At 43.5% G+C, this 25,460-nt stretch overlaps 1 protein-coding gene across 3 annotated transcripts in view; it reads right to left on the reverse strand.

Moving 5' to 3' along the window:
- Positions 1–25,460, reverse strand: part of LOC148021688 (diacylglycerol O-acyltransferase 1-2-like) — a 217,241-nt gene that overhangs the window by 60,916 nt on the left and 130,865 nt on the right. For all 3 annotated transcript variants that reach the window (XM_087697180.1, XM_087697179.1, XM_087697181.1), the window contains exons 8-13: positions 14,351–14,449; positions 14,096–14,197; positions 2,417–2,553; positions 2,229–2,310; positions 2,078–2,098; positions 1,885–1,947 (exon numbers count right to left, since the gene is read on the reverse strand). In XM_087697180.1, the coding sequence (XP_087553306.1) occupies positions 1,885–1,947; positions 2,078–2,098; positions 2,229–2,310; positions 2,417–2,553; positions 14,096–14,197; positions 14,351–14,449 (504 nt within the window). The remainder of the gene's footprint in view (positions 1–1,884; positions 1,948–2,077; positions 2,099–2,228; positions 2,311–2,416; positions 2,554–14,095; positions 14,198–14,350; positions 14,450–25,460) is intronic.

The raw sequence follows: 25,460 nt of genomic DNA on the forward strand, positions 1-25,460 counted from the left end.
CATCAAGGATGCCTTCCGTCGGACTTTCTGGTGCCGCCTATGGGACAACTTGGCAGTTGGCAGTTGGCTGGTCCAGATGCAAGAGGATGGAGGATGTAAATGCTGCCCACATCAGCTTTTGGAAACTCCAAAGCATTGCCTTTGGTCTTACAAGGTGGCACAACTCATGTGGAGAGGAGCCTACTGCATTCTCTGCCATGTAGCACCTAGCCTTGGATGTATCTCGTGGGGAGCTTTCTATTGGCAGGCAATCAGCCAGGGCCGTCACCTTTTGTATGAGGCCGAGATGCAGGACATGATTTTCATCATTGAGGCTGGGTCTTGTTCAGTGGTTGGCTTGGAGGCTTTACCCAGCCACCAAGTACTAGAGCCCACAACAGACCGCTCAAAGGTATGGGAAATCGTAGGGAGTCTTAGAGGATGGCACATCTGGAAGACACACTGTCAGGAGGTTTTTGGCGGGGAGTGCCTTTCAGTACAGATGACTTTGGCAGAGCTTTGGACTTCCATCATCCACTCCCTCAACGGCCGGTGTGGGACGAAGTGCAGGGCGAGTCTCGAGCTTGTCAAGAGCTCCGTTTTCACTTTTTGTGCACATGGTGTGGCTAGGACCTATTCTTCATGATGCAAGCAGGCAGCCCCAAATGGCAATACACCCCCCCTCCATGGCTTCTTGCCCCCAGATCGCCGTGAGAGGCTTATAAGCATAAAATTCACATACACTGAAAATGCACACTTTACCACTTTAATCTTGGACATTGGACACCCTATTGGCCCCAAAATTGGCACCATACAGGCTACAGAGGAATTACTAGCCTTGAGTTTATTCCTTGCTGCTTGATTCTCTAAATGATGCTTTTCTACTTTCATTGGCATCAAGGTTATTCCTTGCTGCTTTTCTACTTTCATTGGCAGCAAGGTTGCCTGATCTTAGTAAACAGTTTCAGTTCAGATCTTATCAACAGACTATATTGCAAATCTTGACTGCAAATTTGCAAGATAATTCTTGCCAGTCTCATCAATTCTTAATCCCTAACCATGCAAACACACCACATGAACATAGGTGTCAATGGGACACCAACAAACAACGTTTTGGTTATAAGTCACAAGCTTTACCACCAGACCAACACTTTGAGGACTCAAATTTGACTGACCTGATTCATTGTCCCTTTTCTGTAAGACATTTACTTTACTTTAAAAAGATTCAATTATATGATATGCCTTACAAACCCAAGTGCCTTGAATTTAAAACTTAAGATGATCAGATGCACATAAACTTGCTTTTTTCTAAATCTTTCTTTTCTCCACAAAATCTTTCCAAGAAGTTGAGAGATGAAATACCAAAGGCAAAGTAATGATTTAGAGATGTAACTTTATTCCAGACCTTGCAGTTGACTACTTTGATTTCAATGATGATACCCCTCTGTCCATTAACAACCAAAATCAAGTATTTTCTATTCAAGAATGAAACATTGTGTACAAGAGCACCATTAAGTTGCTTCACCATCAAATCACACCAGTAATTCATTGCAGGCATGAAAACCATCTAGTGCCAAGTGGCTGATAAATCCTGATACCGCATTATACAGGTCTGAAACATGAGATACTGCATTGTAATGCCTTTAGATTTTATCTTAGCCGTTTGTTTTTTTTTTCCCTTTTGTGTGTGTGGGGTTTGGAGAAGCAAGATGTGTCACTTGCTTCTTTGTCGTGATAACCATTTTGGTCAAACAGTACTTTTATTTCTGCCTATACATCCATACAAACAGCTCTGCATATATGCCAGTTTTAAAAGAAACCTGATTTACTGCAAGGACACACTGCAAGAACAATATACACAAATTATTCTGCTGGACTTTGGAACACACATTTCCATGTGTTTACCTTGGAGAGGCCTCGACGTAAGCAAGGAAAATAAATGTGCCGAACCATCCACCTGTGGACAGGCTGCCAAACCATGAAAGCAACCACATCATGACTGATTGCACATGCAGACATGCTGAAGCAACAAGTACACAAGGGACAAGCATGATAATTAGAGAAAAGTATCTTGGGGAACTCAGACCAAGAAACTGACCATATTCCACATCTTCCAATACTGTTCTCCATTCATTGTTAAGATTACAACCGCCCCGGATAGTCCAGAGAACAATAAACGACTTGTGAGACTCTGAATCTTTGCTACTTGATACAATCAAATGTACAGAAGCTTTTCATAAATGTTTTACCTCTTCAACTGTCTTGGCATTCCACCAATCTTTGTAGAACTCACGATCACCAAAATATGTTAGCTCAGCAATGATATTGAGCCTAAGAAGACAACCCATATTTTGTCATGTGTGACTTATGGCCTACTGCTTTAGCTATTATCACAAATTGTACAAACACCTTCACATTTTGATGGTGGAAGACCTACCACAGATGGAATGTGCAGTAGAACATGCAGAGCCAAACATACAGTGTTGGAATAGACAGCTTCAGCACCCTTTCAATGGCATAAAGATAGTTCCCCTTCAATGGGTGCTGTGAGTTTTTGACAGTTGGATTGATATACTGCAAGAAAACAAGCATGGGTACATATTAAAGTTTCATTTTACAACATAGCAAGAAAACAAGCATGGGTACATATTAAAGTTTCATTTTACAACATAGCATGGAACTTTTCCTAGATCCTTGTACAAAGTCTTGTTATTTGTAGTCCTCAAAGATTTACTATTACATGACAGTTTCCCTAGATAAACAACAATCAAAAGTTTTAAAAGTTGTATTGCTAGAGAAAACACATCAGAAGTATGTATAAATTGATACACAAGCATAGGACCTTGATATATATACCCCATACCACAAACAAAAGAACACACTTTTTTTGTGAATCAAGTGAATCATATTCTGTCAATTTACAAAAGGGCTCATGTCAGTGGGAACATAGCCTCTGTTCCATGGGAGAATAGCCTCTATCAAAAACATTAACAAAAGAGAATACTAATCCTAATCAACATCGTGAAGTCAAAGGCAGTAGCATACATCTGCATCACTAGTATACATTCGTCCGCCATACCAATCTTGATTTTTGAATGTTGTCAGCATCTTGCAACTTAGCTGAACTGCTTGAGCCGGTGTATGAATCTACTTGGGCCACCTAGCTCCAACCCTTGCTGTTGATGAGCATGAGCGTTCAAAACAGCCATATCCAGGTTTACTACTAGAGCCCCAGAAGATTCACATGAAAGAGCACCAATAAACCACATTATAACTGGTAAACAAGCAGAGACCATTCCCATCCTAATGCTGAATTCCTTATGTACCTAGAAAAGGAAATGCCCTAGCAAATCCCCAAGTGTAGGTATAAGCTACATTGAGCATGAGAGATGCATAGAGAATGACTAACAGATTACATTCTAGCATCCCTAGTCACCCCAATCCAAAAGCACAAGAAGAATCTCTTGATGAGATCTTTCGACAGGTAGAGCACCTTACACATTTTGATAGGTGCTTCGCTGACATATTCCTAGTTTGTCATTCAAGGCAATCAAGGTTCACATTGTTCTGTCACCTGGTCAACATAGGTTCATTTGTGCAGATGACAACTAGGGAACCTAATACTGAGTGAGGGATGTCGCCCACAACAAAAATATAGAAAATGCCTGCCCCATCCTTGACACTGTCCCCCCTGCAGCCCTGCACCATCAGCAGCTCACTTCTGTTGACCAGCAGCACCACCTGCCTGCACCTTTCATGCTGCCAGCTCCCTTCTCTTTACCACTAGCACCTCCATTTCAAACTTTTTCTTCCTTCTCCCAAGCTTCGCCACCAGTACCTTCCAGTGCTGCCTGATCACCCGTAACTTTCACCTCCTCAGTCTCAGCCACGTCTGCTCCTCCCCATCTGTGTCTCCTCATCCCCAGCCATTGCCACCCCTTCTAAGCCCTGTGCGTCCAACTCCTAGCTCAAGCCAGCCTGTTCACAGCTCAATATCAGCCTTCCTTTTGACCTTTGCAGCCTTTCTTCAGCTCTTCTCCCAAGGCTCCTTCTTCTCCCCCTCCTCCATTTTCTCTTCCCCTCACATATCAGAATCAGCCCAGCAGATTTTGGATTCACATGCAGTTCAAGGGACACCAATCCAGCAAACCCACGAGACAACAGCTGGTCCACTGCCTTTGCCAGGGGGCTCTGGTCCAGCCTCCCATGCACCCTTGATGATTGCTTCCAAACTGAAGCACTGCTCCTAACATGGTGCTTGACCTTAAGGGCCTCAAGGTCCAATCTCTTGCTTGTAGGCCAGTCGACATTATGCACTGCTCCCATACTTTGAAGGACTCCATCCAGGAACCTCTCACTGGCACACCTGCCCAAGTTAATTGAGTGGTACCCATGAGAAAGAGGTGCTTCAGGGGTTCAGTTCAGCTCACCCAAGCAGCTAGACGTGGCAGATTGTCAATGACTGACTATGACAAAATGGCCAAGTGCATAGTCTGGAATGCTCTAGACTAGAGAGTGGCATTGACTATCGTTATCTTTTCCTAGGCCTCATGGGTAATTTACCCATTCTTACCCCATTTCTGTTCAAGATCAGAAGACCTTCAACTGCCGTATTTAGAGAGAGAGCACCTTTGCCAATGCTAGGGTCATTGCCCCTAATGAGTGTAATGATCAGAATACCCCCCCATTCATGAAGGATACTCGTACAACCAATCTCTTAATCCAGTCTCTCTGGGTAAAGCTTGGCCTGTGGTATGATGGGTCAACTTACAACAAATGCCTGGGATATGGCAATGATAGATAGACCCTATGCCAAAGATGGTGCAATGCCAAATGTAGGAGGACTCAAGAGGCTTTGAAAAATGCAAGGAGAGCAGGGACTACTCCACATCGAGGATGGCACTGCTATCACTTTCTCTTTCCAAGGCCTCATTGAGTAATTCCACATATTTTGTTCAAGATCAGCAATGTTCAACCACATTACTTAGAGAGAGAGAATCTTTCCTAACGCTGGGGTCATTGCCCCTAGTGAATCTATGGACTAGGACTCCCTGCACGTGCACAAAGGATAGCTCATACAAGTAGGACACCACAATGTCGAACTCCTTTTAAAGATAAAGGGGATAGCAAAATCAGCCTCACAAGAGTACTGAGAGAGAGCACTAGAGACAACACAATGCCAAATAGAGGAGGAGACACCACCAATGATAAATAGAAGACACAGGAAGGGTAGAGAGAAGTATAGGGAGGTTCAGAGCGTCAGAGTCAAGGATGGGGGCAGTGGAGAGTATATACAAATTTCAGATCTGCTGCCCAAGCAGAGTACCAGCAGTCCGTTAGCCACCCTTGCCAGTGGCTCCAATAGTAGGATCCTTTCATGGAATTAACAAGGTTTTGTTAGATGATTGTTTAGACTTGGCAATCAGACAAGACTTGCATAGAGCACTGGTGGAAGGTTCAGTGGATGCTTCAATGAAACGAGGACACCTAATGTTGCAAGAAGGTATTGCCATGACAAAAAAGGGACTTGAACCCCCTAATGAATGGTTTTGGAAACCGGTATTCTACAATGTTAAACTATTCCCACAACATGCAACCACAAGGACAGCGTGTCTATGGATTGAACAAGACCCAAAGCAACAGAAACGACATAATTTATAAAACTTGCGGATAGGGTAATAGGAGCCAAAAACATTTCTAGGATTGGATAGGCTTAAAGTGGTGATTGGGCCTATGATAGAGGTACCCTAATCTGCATCATTCCTAGCACTATTCTCTCAGGTCATTTACTGATTCAGGAACTTGCTCTCCTCAAGAGAGTCAGAGGACCCCCTACTAATCTTAGGATATCGGACTACCTTGCCTATGATGATGTATCTGAGGGAGCCACAGCATAGATTTGGGGGTCTAGACCATTCACATTGACCCAACAGCCAAAGATTTGGATGGCAACCTCAAGGAGATCAATTCTTCATTCAAAGCAGAGGCTTTGAGGAGACAAGGCCTTCCAGAGAGGGAGAGAGTTCTAGAGCATCATTGGCAATAGCTCAATGGAAGGACATACCTACAGGTTTCAAATGGATGGCTGAGAGGATCCATCTTGCAGGAAACACTGTCTCAGCTTTAACAAGTTGTATCCTTTCAGAGATCCAATTGCAAAATAGAATGGTCTTACCAAAGAGCACTTGAAGATACGATATAAGAATTACATAAGGATGCAAATGCCAGATGCATGTGGGTTAGCTAAATACTTATATACACATAGGCAAAGAGATATCTTTATTTCAGTATGCTACGTTGCACTTGCTCACTCATGCTAGGTGCCACTATACAGGGCTATTATGAACTTTGCTAGCATGGCAGAGATACTCCTACTTTGATGCACACATTGGCAACTTGCAAGCATCTTTGTATGTTACAAATGACCCTATGTATAGAGAGCTGTCAACGGAAGGTCGAGGCATGAAAGGACCTCAGGCAACGGAGGAGATGTAACTAATTATGGGACAAATTTGCTGAACTTGGATACTGCACAAACTTTTGATTTGCAATAGCTTAGCAAAATGGCCAATTTCAGGGTCTCTCACTTACTAGAACAAGAGAGAAGGTGCTAGCACTGTTGACTATCTTCATGGGACCATCCACTTTGATCTCAGACATTCAGTACTTTTTCAGTGGTATATCAAAGGGGTGAAAAACTCAATGTCACATACAATTAGACACCCAAGGTATCATTTTACAAGGGAGACCTTTCGGATGCATGTGAGATGGTCACGAAATATGGATCCCAATGCGGGGGAAATGAAAAAATTGTATCCCTTGTAATTAATTTACATAGTTAATTACTTATTGAATTTGTTTTCTTTGTAATTAATAGATATCTACAAAAGTGTATTGGAGATGGCTAGTAGCTACAAGCAACGATGGACCCGTGCAATGGATTAGAGGAAACATTGTGTACACTTGTATATGTATGACAATGGCACCTATGACTGGAACTCAAGCATTATCACGCTAGAGCGTGAGGTTAGATCCACTAGCATAGAGAGCTCCAATCAACAAGATGGCATTGATCAGTTTGTACACTGCACATACATAGGCTAAAAGTTTAAAATGCATGTATCTTTGTATAAGAGACCCATATCACAATTTTAGACTTGTTTTTGTAATGTACTTCAAAAGAGCTTCCATAGGATACTCATATGGGAGGATCCCTAAATCCATTAGTTTTCGGAGATCACTAGATTTTAGAAGCTTGTCAGTGACCTGAAAATGCTAATCCTAAAAAGTAGGGATGATGCTCTAAAAATAGTACCAATTATAAACCCACAATTATAAATCTGACAAATTACTCCACATTGGAAGGTCCTTTTTCATGATAGGTCTTATTGTTGATTTCTTTGATGCTTATTAGGTCGTTTTGAAAGACATTGTACCTTGATGATAAACAAGGCAAGGCACTTTTTTGCAAAGAGGGCTGGATTAAGATTTTTCCAGAAAGGCAGTTACTTGAAAGCTTCTCAGATCAATAACACTAATGCCTATCATACAAACTGGTTCCAAAGATATTCCTAATCCATTGCACCTTGCTCAGTTTAGGTTTTTACAAAACATAACAGTGAGCACATTGCTTCTGTGTATATCATCATTGGGAATGCCGAATATGCATAGCAGGATATCCTAATCATGAGGATTGATATTGATAAAGCATTTGATTCTATGAACTGACACTAGAGTGTACAAAGTATCTAAAATTGGGCTTTTGATCCCAAAAAGAAAAATGTTGTTACTTGTATATATAAATTTAGCAAAGCATATCCAATCTCATCAGGATGTGGCTATCTAAATCTTGGCCTACTAGGAGATTAATCCACCAAGGTTCTCCATAGAGTTCTCTATTATATGTACTGGCTATGCATTCCTTCCTAACATATTTGGATAGTTTGATAAGATCTCCACAGTTAAAAATTACCAAATGGTTTGCATTTTTCAGCATAGATATACATAGATTACTTGATTTTTGTGTCATATATAGTGAGAGAGATGTTCCCACTCCCATGAGATCATGGAAAACACTTGGACTAGCAGCTAGTGAGCTGAAGGTCAATTTTCACGTCTAAGCTGATTCCAATGTCTGACCAGCAATGTCCTCATTATTATGACCATCCCTTGCTCTTGTTATGATCTAGGATCTTCTACATTTGTGCTTTGAATGGGTTTTCCTTCCCATTTAGGAGTACTTTCGGCAATTTACCACTTATATTTCTCTCACATCAGTGTGGACATAGGCAATACCTTGATGGATGATGAATTCTATTAATTGAAATAAGCTTTCTTTTGTGGGTGGTTTTGCCACAATTTTTCTTCAAAGAAAGAAAATATTATATTAATAAGGCTCCTTTGAAACCCCCAAGGCCAAATACAAAGTACAAAACAGCCTTGTGAGGGACTTTCCTATCCAAAAATATATAACAAGGGGAAGTCTATTACAAGGCTTAAATGAATAACAGCTGGGAGGTCTATAATGCCAGACAATCTGGGTCTAGCAATGGAAGAAGTGCCAGAATCGCATGTATTGAGAAAAGCATCTCTCCTCCTCATAGTCTCCAAACTAGCCTGTATCATCTCCCATCTTCCATGGAGCATATGCAAAATCTCTGTCCAAATCCTGGAGTCTATGGAGTAGATACATCCAAAAAATCTATATAGGGCATGGCTAAATCTAGTTGTTCATATGTACCAAGCAATGATGCTAACTTTGAGCTCCCATCAATGAAAATGCCCCTAGGTCCAGACTGTTTGTGAGAGATTAGGCACAACAATCATGCTCACAAGCTGCCCAGAGACGAGGTAAACATGACCCATATCCACAAGCTTGACTGTGCCCGTGACCCAAGAAAACATACCCCATATAATAGTCATAACAGTCTGTTGTGCCATGAAATACCATCCTAAGAGCTCTCCTCCAAACTTCCTAAGCCCTTGGAAGATCCCATATGCAATGCCCCTGTGTCTTCTCATGCTCCCCACATCTAGTGCAAGGGATAGGATCTCCACCATAGCCAAGTCATGTACCAACTGCTAAGATCTTGTGTGCTAGTAAACAAAGAAAGAGTGTCATCTTTTTGGTCTAAAACTATCCTCCAATCTCCTCTAGAAGGCTGCAAGGAAAGGCATTTATATCCCTTGGGAAGCCCAATGCTGAGCTGTAGCTAGCACCACTCTAATTCTGCTCATGTGTATCCTCCTCCCTAGCTTATCAGTATATTTAAAAAAGAGTGCATCCCAAGGTATCTGTGCAAATGGATCTTTCCACACCCACTCCCCAACGTCCCATTGTAGTCTTTGAAGCAGCCTCCTCCTGTATGTCTGATGTCTCCAGCCTTCTACAATAAAGGTCTACAATAGCTTCTGCCTTATGCTCAGTAGTAAGGGTGCCAACTCCTACTCTGAAGTAATATCAATGGCCACATGACAGCCTAAGTATCTCACTGAAGTGCCACAGTGAACCCAAGGGAAATTCCCATGTAGCTTCTAATCTAGTTGCTAAGTGTCACAAACCCAAAATCCAAAGGATTTGTGCCAATTGATATGAGCTCCTAAAGATTTGCAAAAACCACCATCACATCTACAAAGGCCCTAAAATTCTCCTCGGCCTCTTGGTCCTAAAGTGTCTTGGTCTTCAACAAGGGATTTTTTTGCACTACAGGTCTGTTGCCTACAAGTTGCAAGAGGTTGGATAGGAGGCCATAGACTATTATACTAGTGTGCTAGGCTTGAAGATTAGACCTCCTCCTGTTTTTCGGGTTTTTTTTCTTTTTTTTTTTGGGGGGGGGGGGGGGAGGGCTTACAATCCTAACAACAACAAGTATAAGCTACCATCATGTACAAAATGAACTCTCAATGATCCTTCAACTGACTTGTAGGATCCCACCCTACTCAATAGGGGTCTCTAGAAAAACTGTACTCTCCTTGAGGCAAGAATCTCTATCATGGGGTGGTCCAAGACAGTGAATCCACTAAGAGGAAGTACTTGCCTCTAATGGTGAGCAATGATGGCTTGAATCTGTCGAAGGTAAGGATCTTGGGCACCGTGACAAGGTTGTGGGCACCGTGCTCTACGAAGTGTGGCTGCCTAGTCCGTTGTGTCCCCTCTAACTCATGGGTGGTGTGGCAATGCCGCTACAGTGGTAGCATCAACTGGCTAGCTCCAGAGAGAGTGCCAAAGAAGTCTATGAAAACCCACTAAAGAAGGATGTGTGTGTGTGTGTGTGTGTGTGTGTGTGTGTGTGTGTGAAAGAACCAAGAAGGTTACAAAGAGTATCACTAGACACTTGAGTCCCCCTTTTTTAAGGAGTTTGTGGAGGCTTTAGTGACACTACCCTTAAGAAAGGGCCCAAGGGATGATGGATTGGACAAGGCATTCTTCTTAGGTTACTAGGGCATGGTGTGTACAAGACTTCTTGCAGCCTTCAAGAGATGATGGCATCCAAAGGTATGCCAAAGGGGCTATTTGAGAGCTTAATTCACTTCATCTGGAAAGGTAGCAGAGACAGACTACTGATTACTCTCAATGGAGACCAATCACTTTGCTTGGAATAGTATATAAAATCCTTGCTAAATTGATCAGTCTTAAACTCTCTTTTTTGACACCGAAAATCATCCACCCTACCCAAATAGGTTTTGTATGGGACAATACTTTTGTCTTTTGGAATTCCACAACTCTTGCATGATCTAAGAGACAATACCTCATGGTGTTACTCCTCACTTTTAAGAGGGCTTATGACAGAGTTGATTGGGAGTTCTTGGATGGCACCATGCTAAGGATGTGTTTTCCAAAGCAGTACATCAGAGGTGTACCAATTCTTTATCCCTCAGCTCATAGCCAAGTTCTTTTTGGGAATACTAGAGGTGACAGATTGAGCATTGAGAGGTTGGTGAGAGAAGGATGCCCTCTTGTACCTCTTCTCTTCCAATTTGTCGCAAAGGCCATGAGCTCTTTTCAAAGGGATAAAGCTACAAGCATCCAAGGCTTTAGATTGCCCATCTGACAGTTTGGGGGAGTTGTTAGATGTACAGCTTGCAGATGACACAGTTGTCTACCTGGATATGGATAAGGAGAACTTTAAGGCCTTTACAGCTGCAATGGAGGTCTTTTGTAGAGCTTCAAGACCTCTTATCAATTGGCACAAACCCTATGGATTTTTGGTTTGTGACACTCAGCAACCAGATTAGAAGCCACATGAGAATCTCTCTTGGGTTCCTTGAAATACTTTGGTGAGATACTTTGGCTATCATATGGGCATTGATACTACATCAAAGCAGTAATTGTGGCACCCTTAATATTGACCATAACACAGAAGCTATTATATTGGAGCATAGTGAGATTATTACCAATAGGAAGGGTGATTGTGGCTAAGCAGGTTTTTTTGCCACCATGTGGTGTATCACCTCTTGTTGGGTCTTCTCTAGGTCATGCATTGTCAATCTGAAGCAGCTCATCAGAAATTTCATTTGGTCATACGGAGATGGTATACTCGCCAAGGGCTGAGGTAGCCTAGGATGTAATTATTGAACCCAGATCTGGGGGCGGTTTGGGGATCATTGACCTAGATAGTCACAGTAGAGCACTAATTGTGAAGCTTATTGTGAGGGGCCTCCTTCCAAGCAAGGAGATGTGGAAGAACTTACCATTGTTCTTGCTCATTGAGGACCATGGCATCCTAGCATCCATTAGACTTCGTTTGGCGATATACCCCTCCCCCATAGCATCTTGCCCCCATCCCCCCTAGACCGCCTTGAGAGGCTTGTATACATGATGTAGTGGTGACTTTGCATCAGCTCCAGTTTACTCTGTTGAGCATGAGCACTCTGTTGTAATCAGTTTTTTTGAGTAATATAATCAGCCACATTCTAATGGGAAAAAAAAAAAAGCATCCATTAGACTTTCGGCACATCCATGCTATAGAGCTTGGAATGGATTTTGATGTCAGATTTGTTGCATCTACTATATGAGCTTGGAGATCAGTATCTGAAAGCAGACTTCATAGTTAAAACCAGCCATTGTTGAAGGGAAGTTAAAACCGCCACTTCTCTTCAACAAACTACTCAGGATAGAGAGAGGCCACACTATTCAAGAGAATTACGCTTACCATAAGGTAAGTTCTCTTCATGAATAGCTTCTACAGAGAAGGATTGATCTATCTTTCTGGAGCAACTGGCTCAGGCATAGAGGCCACACTATTCAAGAGAATTATGCTTACCATAAGGTAAGTTCTCTTCATGGATAGCTTCTACAGAGAAGGATTGATCTATCTTTCTGAAGCTACTGGCTCAGGCATAGAGGTGAAGAATTTGCTGCAACAGAGGGGCTAGAGACATATTGGGAGACAATCAGGAAGGTGGTACCCTATGAGTGGGACGACTGACACACACACCTCTCAGACATAGTTTGGGCTGTTCACTAGAGGTGATATCCTTCTTGCAATGATAGCCACTAGTGGAGAAAGAGCGTTTATTTTTCTCAATAGATGAGGATGGTAGACTCAAAAGGGAGGATATGGATCAATTGGAGTTCATAGGATGATCTCAGCTAAGGATTAGAATTGTTGCTCATTGTGACAGGATTTGGTACCTTGACCCCAGACCTTGAGACATGTTGGACTGCTAGAGGCATTGCACATATAAGAGGAAGCCTTTTCAAAGACTACAGTGGGACCTTGGGAAGTGGGTATAGAGAGATCCATTTGCAAAGAAACCTAAAGATGTTTCCTTTATTGTATACACCACTAGAATGGGGAGGAAGATATAGTTGAGTAGGATCACAGTGGCAGTGCTAACTCGGCATTAGGCTGCATAGGGTATACCACCACCCTTTTCTTGTTGACTTCTGGAGGAGATTGGAGGATATTTTTAGACAAAAGAAGATCTCATTCATTCTTTGGTTACTAGTGCACATAGTTTAACAATTGGCATGTGGATTGGCTATGGTATAGACCCTGTCCCTTGTGTTAGATGTAAGGAGCCAGCGGGGACAGAGACACAGCATTTGTGATTTCTCTAGGGCTTAGCAGGTTTTGAGGAGAACCCATAGGATGGTGTTATATGGTACTGCAGATTCTATGATTGTTACATGGGGGACCATTGCTTGGGTCATGGATAGAGGCCTAGCTTATGGATATGAGCATGTAGAAGGTGTCATGCAACATGTTTGCCTTGTCTCGGGGTAGCTTGTGAGCAGGATCACCATACCAAATTTCTCATTGACCCAAGGGTATTGTCACAAAAAGAATGGTAACTCAAGCTGACTCAGTCTTGTGTCCACTGAACTGCAGACTCAAGACAGGGAAAGTTATGCCAACTTAGCAGGTAGAGATCATAGTCACATGGGATGGGAATTGAGCATGGAGGACGGCCATGAATTGCTATTCCCTGTGACTCTATAGACACATAGAATAGGTACAGGGACAAGAGAAGGGGACAGGGGACCGAAAAATGGCCATTCTCTGTGACTATGTGGAGATAGCCCATAGATACAATGATTATGCAGTTCACAAAGAAATTGATGAGTGAAAACACCACATCCATGAAAAATTCATGGTTAAATTCTCAACTGGTGCAATCTCAAGTTTGGACTAAGTCTAATGGCATATGCTCTATACCTATCATCTACAGCAACTTTTAGACAGGAGGATATTAAAAGGCCATGCAGAACTTCAATGCTATGTGGAATATGGACCAATAAATCTCATCATCAATGACATCTAAATACACAACATATTAAGAGTTCCAAAGGTTCCTTTGTTTTTCCTCTCTTTTTAACTAATTTATTGATTTCAATTCAAAGCTATCAGCAAGAGCTGCACATTCCTGCACAACATAGTAACTCCACAATAGGACAGCAAGGGCACGATTCTCTCCCAACAATGAGGATGTTCCATGGAGACAAGAAAGATGTTGCATTTTCTATTGCAAGAAATCATGACCTTCACAATTTATATGTTGATATGACCACTAAGTGAACAATGTTTCTTTAGTTCAGATGCACAAACCAAACTTGTTATCTGAAGGAAACCCTTATGATGAGCAGTTTCTTTTAATCTAACAATATACATACCTGCTCTATGATGAATCCCATCAACCCAGTAAATACTACATATTTAACAAGCTGGCCAAAAAGCCAACCTTTCCGTATCTTTTCCGTTTGTGGGTAACTGACCTGATACAAAAGTTGATGGTAAGTTTAGTTATCTGAATCACTCAGGCTTTAATTACTGTTTTCATCAACACTTCATACACTGATAGCATTATGGAGGAAATGAGGTGGTTCAATATTATTAGCATTCATGTAAAGAAGGTTTGAAACCCTTACTTGATAGCACAATGTTGGAGCAACCATAAAGTAGGCAAAATTCTTGAATGTAATGTTTTGGGGGTACTCATTTTCAAGATGGTCGGATGATACTTCCACCTATCATCATCCAAGATAGTCCTTAACCAATATTCAGAAAAAAGGCTCAAAATAAATGCATTGGATTGTCTCCCATCACACATCTAAAATAAGGTACTGTTGCATACAGCTCGTGATTGAATGCATCAATCAAACTTTGTACTATGATAATGATAACAAAATATGCTCACCCTCAAACCCAAAGTTAGCCATAACAGAAAAAAGCAAATGGTAAAAACCCCTCCCCAAAACAAAGGAAAAAAGAACTATTGAAGTCAGCTTAGCAATAATCATCACTATGCTAAAGTGCATTGTACAAAATCCCGGGAAAAAAAAAGAATTAAAAGCCATCTAAATTTTGAGAGTTGAGTAACCTTGTGAGGGAAGTTATCAGGTGCTAGGGACTATGCACTATCATGGGCATTGATATGGATCTTAGCTCCATGTCATGATCATATCCATTGTTATCGTCATCCATCTCTGATATGTGTAACTTGTGAGGGAAGTTCTCAGGTGCTTGGGACTATGCACTATCATGGGCATTGATATGGATCTTAACTCCATGTCATGATCATATCCATTGTTATCGTCATCCATCTCTGATATGTGTACCTTTAGTATTGTGTAACTTTGTCTCTAGCCCTAGCTCCCATGCGTGTCAACTCAAACTCCTAACCAAATGAAATTCTCCATGCGGCACTCCAACTACTAGATGCATCACCTAGAGCAGACCCAAGGAGTACTATACAACAAGGTGGCAAAGTAGAACCTGGTTAGCCATTACCCTCCCTGCTAGAGAGAGCCTTGGTGTGCTCCAATACAAGAGCCCTTGCCTCATGCTCAAGATTAAGGGTGTTAACTTTTGCTCTGTGGTGATATCAATGCCCACATGATAGTCAAGGTATCTCACAAATTTGCCATGAGACCCAAGTGAAACTTTCACATGGTCTCCAATCTAGGTTATATAGTGTCACAAGCCCAAGAACCATAAGTTTTGGGCCCATTGATAAGAGCTCCTACAGATGTACAATAGTACTCCATCAAAGACCTTGAATTTCTCCTCACCTCCATCCAAGTAAAAATTTGTTTGGAAAGTCTGCATCTAAAATATCCTTAAACTTTGAATGGGCACCTTAATTCCATGACTACATATACATCTATTGCCTAGACAACAAGTCATGGACTCTGCGTAGAGATAGGAAAGGTAGAGATGTGAGGGGTGAGCCTTGTATCACCAACCTCAAATGATGAATCTATCTCCTTTGGAATCACCAATTAGGACCTATTTGTGAAGATATGCTAGGCTTTGCACTAAGGAAACATAGAAAGTACAACCACAATTGAAACACAAAGACTCAAACAGTAACATGTAAAAACTCAAGCCCTAAACGTAAAACTCAAAACACAAAATGCAAAGCGCAAAAACAAAAACAAAAATAGAGAAAAAGAGAAGTCTAAAGTGAACAAATCAATGCTATACATGAAAAAAAGAGCGTACAAGGTGCTCAAGGGCAAAGCTGTCCAACAGCAAGTGGCTCATGTGGGAGCGGGCTAAGAGAGTTATCAATGTGTGTCGTCCACCAAAGATGGATCCTCAGTGCAATAACCACCGGTCATAGTAGAGGATAATGAAGAAAAGTGCTGAAAATGCATAAATGACTTGATGAAGAAGATGATGACAATCGATCATCGACAACAGTGGAAGGCTAGGCAACAACGTAGACCACGTAATAGCAACCACTAGGGGCTGGACAGCTAGTGCAAGAGCGTTGATGGCCGAAACCTACAAGACAAGGATGGAGCTGAATGGTGGGAATCCTCTCTATTTATAGGCGTGGAAGGATCCTCCCAAATTAGGGGTTTTGCATGTGGGACATAGAAACTCTTTGAAACTACTCCCCGTTTAATGAAACTTATTTATTGTTTTAGGGCTGCTTTAAAGAGCTAATCAGCATGTAATGAGTTCTTAGCTCAACATCCTCTCTAAGGCCCAAGCTTGGAACCAAAAAGAGACTAGAAGAAAAGCTCAAGCCCAATTTTTTCCCAAGGCATCCCACCCTAGAGCAGCTAGGGCATCAAAAAAAGCGTGCACGTTCACTACCCTGTGGCCTACCAAGACTACAAAAGACATGGTTATCTTACCAAGGGAGTCTAAGTTGTCACCCAAAGAAGAGAAGGCATCAAACAAAGGGTGTCTATTGGTTGCGCAATAGCATACCAAGACCTGTAAAGGTAGATGAAACCATGTGGAACTTTTTTTTTTTGAGTGAGAATGGACATGATTTGTGGCCTTTCAAGTAACTGTGCCCCATGGGGAGAATGAAAAGGGATGGTTAAATCTAACATGTCACAAAACAAACAAGCTAACCCAAGCACTCAAGGGTAAGGGTAACAAAGGAAAGGGTAATGAAGTAGTAAGGTAGTGAGGTGCTAAGGACCACCAGTGGAGACAACTCAGGATCCACTCAGGGGTGCTCTACACAATGAGATGCATGGAGTAATGTTACATGATGAGAATGCACATGTAACAAGTGCCAATTGGATAGCGTCCCTCATGGAAAAATTGTTCACTTGCCTGAGTGCCTTTACAAAGATTATGAAATCGTGCAATGGAAAGGAGAAGGTACAATAGGGGTGGAGAGGCCAATGTCGAAGACAAATGTCAAAACCTATTATAGAAAATCTCCTAGAAAGATGAAACCATGAAAGAAACAGTGCGCATCCCATGTCTCTAGCCCAAGAAGGACCAGTGCCAACTTGCATGTTAGCCCTACAGTGAAATAGAAAAATTTGCAAAAGAGAGATCCCATGTCTCTAGCCCAAGAAGGACCAGTGCCAACTTGCATGTTAGCCCTACAGTGAAATAGAAAAATTTGCAAAAGAGAGATCAGAATCTACAAAACAAAGATCAGTAGTTAGATACTCCAAAGGAAAACAAAACCAAAAGTAAACCTAAAGGAAAAATGTGCAATGAGTATGTGTGTACGAGTGAATCCAACAAAAGACTAAAGAAAGAAGAAAGAAAGAAATATATGCTACTATCTACAAAATGCCAATGTGGCCTACGAGACAAAAACCAATACATCTATATCCCATATCTAGCTAGAGTGATCCCTCTCTAGGTCTCAACACCAGCATAGAATCTCCATCTTGAAATGGTCCAAGGCGGCTCTACTAATGTGTCAAGGGGTGAGTCTCTTGTGTCTTGCAATGATGGCTCTAATCTGACTGTGGTATGCACCTCTTAGTCGTCGTCGGCCAGCTTCTCGGAGTCGTCGTGCTCTATAAAGTGCAATGGCCAAGTCTAATGTGACTCGGTGGCATGATGTAGGCACAATCTAGATAGGTGGGGCTAGATTTGCCAAGCTACTAGTAACTATGGAGTTTGATCTGTCAAAGAAGTCTATCACTGCCTTCTGCCTCTGTCCCTCTAGGTGGGCTAGCCTCCTATCTCATAACAATATTGTGCAATGTCTCTAGAGTTCCACGAGGAAAATCCCTAAGCCTCTCTAGTCCTTGTACTCTGTGACCGACCAAAGATGACAAATGCCTTCATGGAGGAGATAGTGATATCTCCCTCATATATCATAGTAAATTGTGCATCTACATATGCAATATTCCTCTATCTCAGGCTCTCGATCGCAGATCTAACATATCCTATCCTCTATTGTAATATCTATCCATCTATCTATCTCTGATTAGCTGGTGGGAGGTGCACATCTGTCCAATATAGCTCGCATACCATGGGGGAGGTGTGTGTCCATGTATCGTGGTCGAACAATAAATCCATTATTAGAGAGATGTTGAAAATGAACCCGGTAATGCTCCACCCTCGATCCTAGAGGGAGAGGTGGCTAGATCCAAGTTCTCTCTATTTCCACTCTCAAAATGTCAGCTGTAATGACTAAATTTAGCTCAAGTCAAGTAAAGGGAAATCCAAACTATAGTCAAATGGGGGGAGTTGATTGATGTCTTGTCCACGTAGGCTCATCCATGTTGTTATTTGTGAGTATCAAAAATCTTTCTCCCCTTTATCTGCTAATTGTTTGGAAGACACCAATATCTAGAGTATCTATGACGTGGCAGCCCCATATCCTATGTAAGAATGTCACTACTCTATAGAGTGCCTCTGCAACCATGGGTGTTGCCCCTATCTCTGCTCTAATGATAGGATGTGGTGTAGAGACCTTACTCCTGATCATACGTGATATCATCATTATCAATGGCCTCTCTATGCGATCGCAACCATCACAATGTTCTCTCTCTAGGTTGGTACGATCTATGATCAGGGTCAGTCATCTACAATATAGGCTGCAACCCCATATTTCAGCTTTGTACAGGAGGATAGGAGTGACTAAGGTGTAAAACAACCATAATTTGGTGTGGGGTTCTTGACATCGTACATGAGCACACTAACTCTCAAGGCCCCCAAGTCCTACATAACCTCTTGCTAATCAAGCTTCAACTGCCCCCCTTAGTGAAAATCTTTGGTTAAAAAAGGTGACTCCCAGGTATACATACTTCCTTATATGCTCCACTACATCTCCGAATGTGAACCCATACATAGATTGGGTCACCCATGCTTCCAATATATTGAATACCATCACTTTCATTTTTCCAAGGTTCACTGTGAGCAGACATCCTTGTTTTACTCCTATGGTGTTGTCAATTCTTTTAGGCATCCCTCTACATGTGCGTATATGGCCTGTGACTTTCTCAAACAATGTATAGATGCCCCACTGCATACCTTCTCGCACACCAATTTCCTATAATCTCTACATGAACATGCTCAAGGTACTGTGTCACATGCCTTATGGAAGTCTACAAAGCAACAATAGATCTTCTTGCATTGAGCCCATCCTTCCCCAATGATCGCACTAAGTGTGAGGATGTGATCCAATGTGGTGTATCCATGTTTGAAACCATCCTGTCCTTGTGCTCTTCTATCCTCCTTCTTAGCTGATGCACTAAGCGCATGTTCCAATATAGAGCCATATATCTTGGCCAGAACCATGATAGTCTTGTAGTTACTAGGGATCAAAGAATCACCTCTTTTAAATGGTGTAACTATAGTATGAACTGACCAAATCTCAAGGAATCCCTCACAAACAGCCCTATTGAACATTTGTACCAATATGGGTGCTAGTATAGCACGTACATGTGCAAAGTCTCTGACAAGGCAAAGAAGTGGTCGTAGATGGAGGTGCAAAGGATGACCTAGGAATGGATACAAAGAAAGTAATGGGTAAGAAGCTAGCAGACCAATCAACCAATCCTTCAGAAGTACCGAAGAATATAGGCTCGTGGGACTATCCACACGCCACATGTCCAACGGCCATTGGGGCAAAAGGAGTAAATGGGGCAACAACGAGAGACACAGCCCCACTAGACTGTCCAATTGGAGTGGAGGCAATCGCAATGATCCGTTGAGGTTTCTTAGGAGGAAGACCCTAGGCCTTGGTATGACACTCCTCGTCCACATGGCCCAATCTCTGCTGTTGTGTGCAAAATCTATTTTTCTTAGGGAGTCATTGCCAGATGGGTTTTGGTTCTTTGGTTCCATCACAAGAAGGGGTGTCAATCTTGTTTTGGCTTCACATCTTGTGAGTTCCTACCACCGTCGGTTTTCCCTTGCAAAAAAGAGGCAACTAGACCCCTCTCTGAATAAAAGCATGTGAAGGACTTCTTGTGGACTTGATCGTGCAGCCTCACATAACGCAAGAACTGACACTCAAACTCACAAGTGGTTAGAAATTAGTGCAACAAGATAATGTGCTAAATGAAATTTTAATATTTTTCAAGCAGCTTGTTTAACAAGAATGTAACCTAATTGACATTTAACCTTGGTGAGCCAGCAGTGGCAAACTCAATGAGTAACCACCTATATTCCACTGGGGGTTGGATAGCTAGTGGAAGATGTTTGATGGTGGCCAAAACTTGCAAGACAAGGATGAGGCTAAATGGTGGGTAACCTATCTTTTTATAGACGTGGAAGGATCCTCCCAAATTAGGGTTTTGCATATAGGACATAGAAACTCTCTAGAACCACTCCTCATTTAATGAAACTTTTGGTAATTTACTGTTTTGGGGCTGTTTTAAGGAGCTAATCAACACGTAATGAATTTTTAGCTCAACATTGTCTATAATTTAAGGAATACAATGCCGCTACACTTCTAACCCACTACTTTGGAAAACCCATCCTCGGCATTATGCACTCTAGGAATTCCCAATCAACTCTATCATAAGCCTTCTCAAAATCGAGAAGTATCAAAATGAGGCCCAGTCTCTTGGAGTGTGCAAGTGTCGTAGATTCCCTTAAGGTAAAAACAACTCTCCACAACACTACACTCCTAAACAAAACCTATATTGTAAGGTATAGAATGTGTAGCATGAGAAGAAAGAGTCTCAAATTGATCACTTTAGAAATGACCTTATATACAATTCTAAGCAATCTGATGAGTTTCCACTCAATAATCTCTAATCTATCTCCACTTTGTTTCAAGATGAGATGAATCAATCCCTCAAACAATCTCTCTGGCATATCTCCCAATGCCATTATCTCCTCAATGCTACAAGATATCTAGTTCTCACCATTTCCTAGTACCTCAAAGAAAAAGATCCCTATCTACACTATCATTCCTTACGCACTTGCTGAAGGGCAAGGCTAATAAAGGATTTGCAACATCCTCCTCCGAAAATGGGCCACCTTGCAATCTAGTTACAAATGTTGCCCCCATTCATACCCTTAGAGGACTCCATCTAGGTGGAACTTACTGAAATCTTAGCCGCAGTTATCCAAGCGATATCCCCAAGGAAAAGGTGCTCCAAAATCCAAGTCAACTCACCTAAGAAAATGGAGGTAGCACTTGACACCAACTCACTCAATGTAGATCTTCAATAGCCTACTTAGACAAATGAGTTGAAGGCCAAGACTATTATACTATAGGGGATGGCACTATCATCACCATCTCCTTTCCAAGCCTCGTGAGTACTTTCCTCCCTATATGTCTAAGATTGGTAGTGCATTCCGCCGCATCATTTGGAGAGAGAGAATTTTTGCTAATGCTATGGCAGAGGGCCCTCTCCACCATTCAGGGGTCATTGTCCCTTCAAGATCTCTTGATCCCTTCTGCTAACCATCAGGATTCTCAATCCCTTCACAGAGGATTCCTATTTCAACCAATCCATACTTGGGCCTCGCTCAATGGTGTTTTGCTTGCAATGGGGTCTTATTTTCAAGACGAGGGAGGTAGTAGGCCTCAACCTTGTACAAGGAGTGAGATAGAGCATGAGAGAGAACGCATTGCTAGGCACGGGAGGCGGCAGAAATGATAGAGTGAGAGACCACAGTAGAGAGGTCCAGAGAAGCAAATGTAGGTTGCAGCCTGAGGGGTGCCACTTCAGCCACCTGCAGCTTCTACATGCAGTCCTTGTACTCCTAAAGCCCGCCAAAAGCAGGCCAGACACACCAGCAGCCCCTCCAGAGCGAGAAATGTCACAACCCCTTGTTTAGCAGTCGCTCTATCCTCACCAGCCCCCCTAGAAGACATGATGCAAGATTCCCATGCTTTGGAGATCCCTCAGCATGCTATTGCTGCATGAATGACTCTAGTTTCCATGAGCTATCTGGGGCACTGGAGTGAATACCATCATAAGTCCCTAACACTCAACAGGTAAGAGGAGCAGCTGCCTAACAAGCAAGACAGGATATTCTCTAGGAGCAAGAGACATAGTATTGAGCTGAAAATTCATAACCCACTGATTAGCTCTTTAAAATAGCCCCAAAACAGTAAATTACCAAAAATCTCATGAAATGGGGAGCGGTTCTAGAGAGTTTCTTTGTCCCACATGCAAAACCCTAATTTGGGAGGATCCTTCCACATCTATAGATCGACAGCCTGCCCACCATTTAGCCTTTTTTTTTTCAAAGTAAAATGTGGCTGATTATATTACTATAAAAAAACTGATTACAACGGAGTGCTCATGCTCAACAAACTAGTTGGAGCTGATGCAAAGTCACAAATACATCATGTATACAAGCCCCTCAAGGCGGTATAGGGGGGATGGCGGCATGAAGACGTGGGTGGGAGGGTTTGTTTTGGTTGGGGTTATATCGCCAAACAGGGCTGCCTCCTTGCATCACGAAAAACAAATCCTGGTTGCCCCCAGTCCGCATGAAGTGACATCGGAGCTCCTGGCAAGCCTTGGACTCGCCCTACACCTGATCCCATTGGCCGCAGAGGGAGTGGATGATGGAGGTCCAGAGCTTTGCTAAGGTCACCTGTACTGAAAGTCTCTCTCTGCTGAAAGCCTCCTGACACCGCTCCTTCTAGATATGCCATCCTGTAAGACTCCCTATGATCTCCCATACCTCCGAGCGGTCTGCAGTGGGCCCCAATACATAGCGGATGGGTAGAGCCTCCAAACCAAACACTGTGCACGACCCTGCCTTGATAATGAATATCATGTCTTGCATCCCGGCCTCATACAGAAGGTCATGGCCCTGGCTGAGTGCCTGCCAACAGAAAGCTCCCCATGAGATACATCCAAGGCTGGGTGCTATACGACGAAGGATGCGGCATGCTCCTCTCCACATGAGCAATGCCTCCTTACATGACCACAGGCACTGCTTTGGGTTTTCCAAAGACTGCTATGTGCAGCGCTTACAACCTCCCTCCTGCATCTGGGCAAGCCAACTTCCCACCGCCAAGCCTCCATGTGCCACCAGCCATAAGAAATATGACACCCTCCTCGGCCTCCAACTATCCCATAGGAGGCACTAGAAGGCCCGTCGGAAAGGCTCCTTGATGCTATGCTCCGCCCAATGCCCGCTATGTGACGGCGCCCAATCCATATCCTCCTACTTTAGTACGTGTTTGCCAATCCTCGCAGTGTACTCTAGAAACCTGGGTGGCTTCTTGGTGACTATAGAAGCTGGCCATAGCCACTCTCCAAGATTCCACTCCAGCTCATCAAGTGGTCTGCCCTCCCAGATCCAAAGGTGCCACTCCCTGAGCTCCTTCAAGAAAACATAGGGATCCAGTCGCCATGTGTTCCCCTAAAGGCCCACCACCCAAATCCTCCTCCACGAAAGAGTAGCAATCCCCTCATCCTGCTTCCCTCTGTCAAGGGCCAGACGTCCCCCCTCCTGAATGGCAAAGAAAGTCCCCTGCGGGGTGCCGCCCACTCTACCTGCCACCTGTAGGGGGATGCCTGCTAGTGAAAACCTAGCTACCCATACCTCCCTGGGCTCTATCGGCTCTCCTATCGAGGAAGTAAGCTACTCCGGAGGTATTGCTGCGTCTATCTCCCTTCTCCTCACCTCCACTCCTCTCTGGCAGCCTGATACTCACTGTAGCACCTCCTCCTCCGCTATCTTGTACACCTCCCGCCAAGTCCTGATGGTGCCGGGCTGACCTCCCGGCCAATCCACTAGATGTAGGGGCGCTCACCTATCTGTGCCCCTTTCCGATCTTTGACCTTGGAGTTCCAGATCACCGGCTGACGGTCTATCTCCTCCTGGCAGCTTGGCGGGCTCTGGATTAGGGTCTTACAGAGGCCTTGCCACACGCGGAGTAAGCTACGTAGGAAAGGTGATCTGGGGGGGGGGGGGGGGGGGGGTCTGGGCTGACATGAAGATCCATCTCAAGGACGGTCTCCACTCACCTCCAAGCCTCGGTCTACAGTCCTGAAGGCCCTCCTGCAATAAGACCTTCCAGGTCTGCCCGCCTGGTGTGAGACCGCGGACAACTAGCTTGCCCAAGAGGGCCACACTCTGATACTCTCGGTCTATGATCCCAAGCCCTCCCTCTGACCGATGCTGTATGATGGTCGCCCACGCCACCTTGGCCCTAGAATCCCTGGAACCATCCAACCCTGACCAAAGGAAATTCTGCACTAGGCGGCGAAGCTGCACTACGCAAGATGAGGAGAAGCACCAACACGAGGTGATGTACCAAGCCGTCACTAGGAGGACCTGGTTAACCACCAAGGCTCGGCTAGCTAGTGAGAGGCAAACCGTGCTCCAGTAGGTCAATTTCCTCTGAATAGAATCAAGGACAGGAAGAAACTGCTAGGCAGGAGTGATGTTGAGTCCCACCTGAAACCTTAGGTACCAGACGGTCTGCTCACCCATCTAAATCCTAGGTGGACGCCCCACTCCGTGCTAGAGTCTAGGTCTGTGAGGAAACCAATCCACTTTTGCCAATTGATTTTCGCTCCCGCTGCAGAACAGAACACGTCAAAAGCCAATCTCACTCTCTCCAGCATCAACTCATTGTCCTCTATGTAGAGGGCTGTATCATCTGCATACTCTGAGTCTAACAACTCAGTCTCCTCTCACATTGGAAGTCGGAGGCTGTGTAATCCACTTACACATGACCTCAGGAAGTGAGACATCGCCTCTACAAAGAGTAGAAACAGGTATGGAGCCAGGGGGCTGCCCTGTCGAACCGAACTCTCCAGCCGAAACTCCTCCCCTCGCCTTCCATCTATGAGAACCCTGTTGGTGGCCGATCTGTAAAGGGCGGAGACTCCGCAAATCCAAACCTGGGGGAATCCCAACCTCACCATGGTGACTTTTAGGAAATCCTAGTCTACCCTATCATAAACTTTCTTGAAATCCAAGAGTAGTACGGCCAGTCTCTGCCCACTGTGCTGAGCCCACTCTGTCACCTCAAAGAAGGTGAATACATTGTCAAGGATGCTTCTATCCTAGACAAAGTGTGTCTGTGTGTCATGGATAATGTTTGGAAGCACTGAGCGTAGTCGCCTACCAATCATCTTTGCCAGTGCCTTAAGGCCACTGACAATAAGGTGATCGGTCTCCACTAGGAAAGCTCCAACCGGTCTCCCCCTTTGGGGAGGAGATTGATAAGGCCTGCTGAGAGACTCCTTGGCATCTGTCCTGAAGTGAAAATATCCTGGAAGGCCATCAGTAGGGGGTCCTTCACCACTTCCCAAAAGGTAGTGAAAAAGGCTGTGTATGGAAAGCCTCCTCTAGTTCCTTCTCTATGAAGGGAGCTAGGAGGGA

This window comes from Lygodium microphyllum, chromosome 17 (genome assembly GCF_053477565.2).
Source record: "Lygodium microphyllum isolate KBCC chromosome 17, Lygodium_microphyllum_v1.1.10, whole genome shotgun sequence".
NCBI classification, from domain to species: Eukaryota; Viridiplantae; Streptophyta; class Polypodiopsida; order Schizaeales; family Lygodiaceae; genus Lygodium; species Lygodium microphyllum.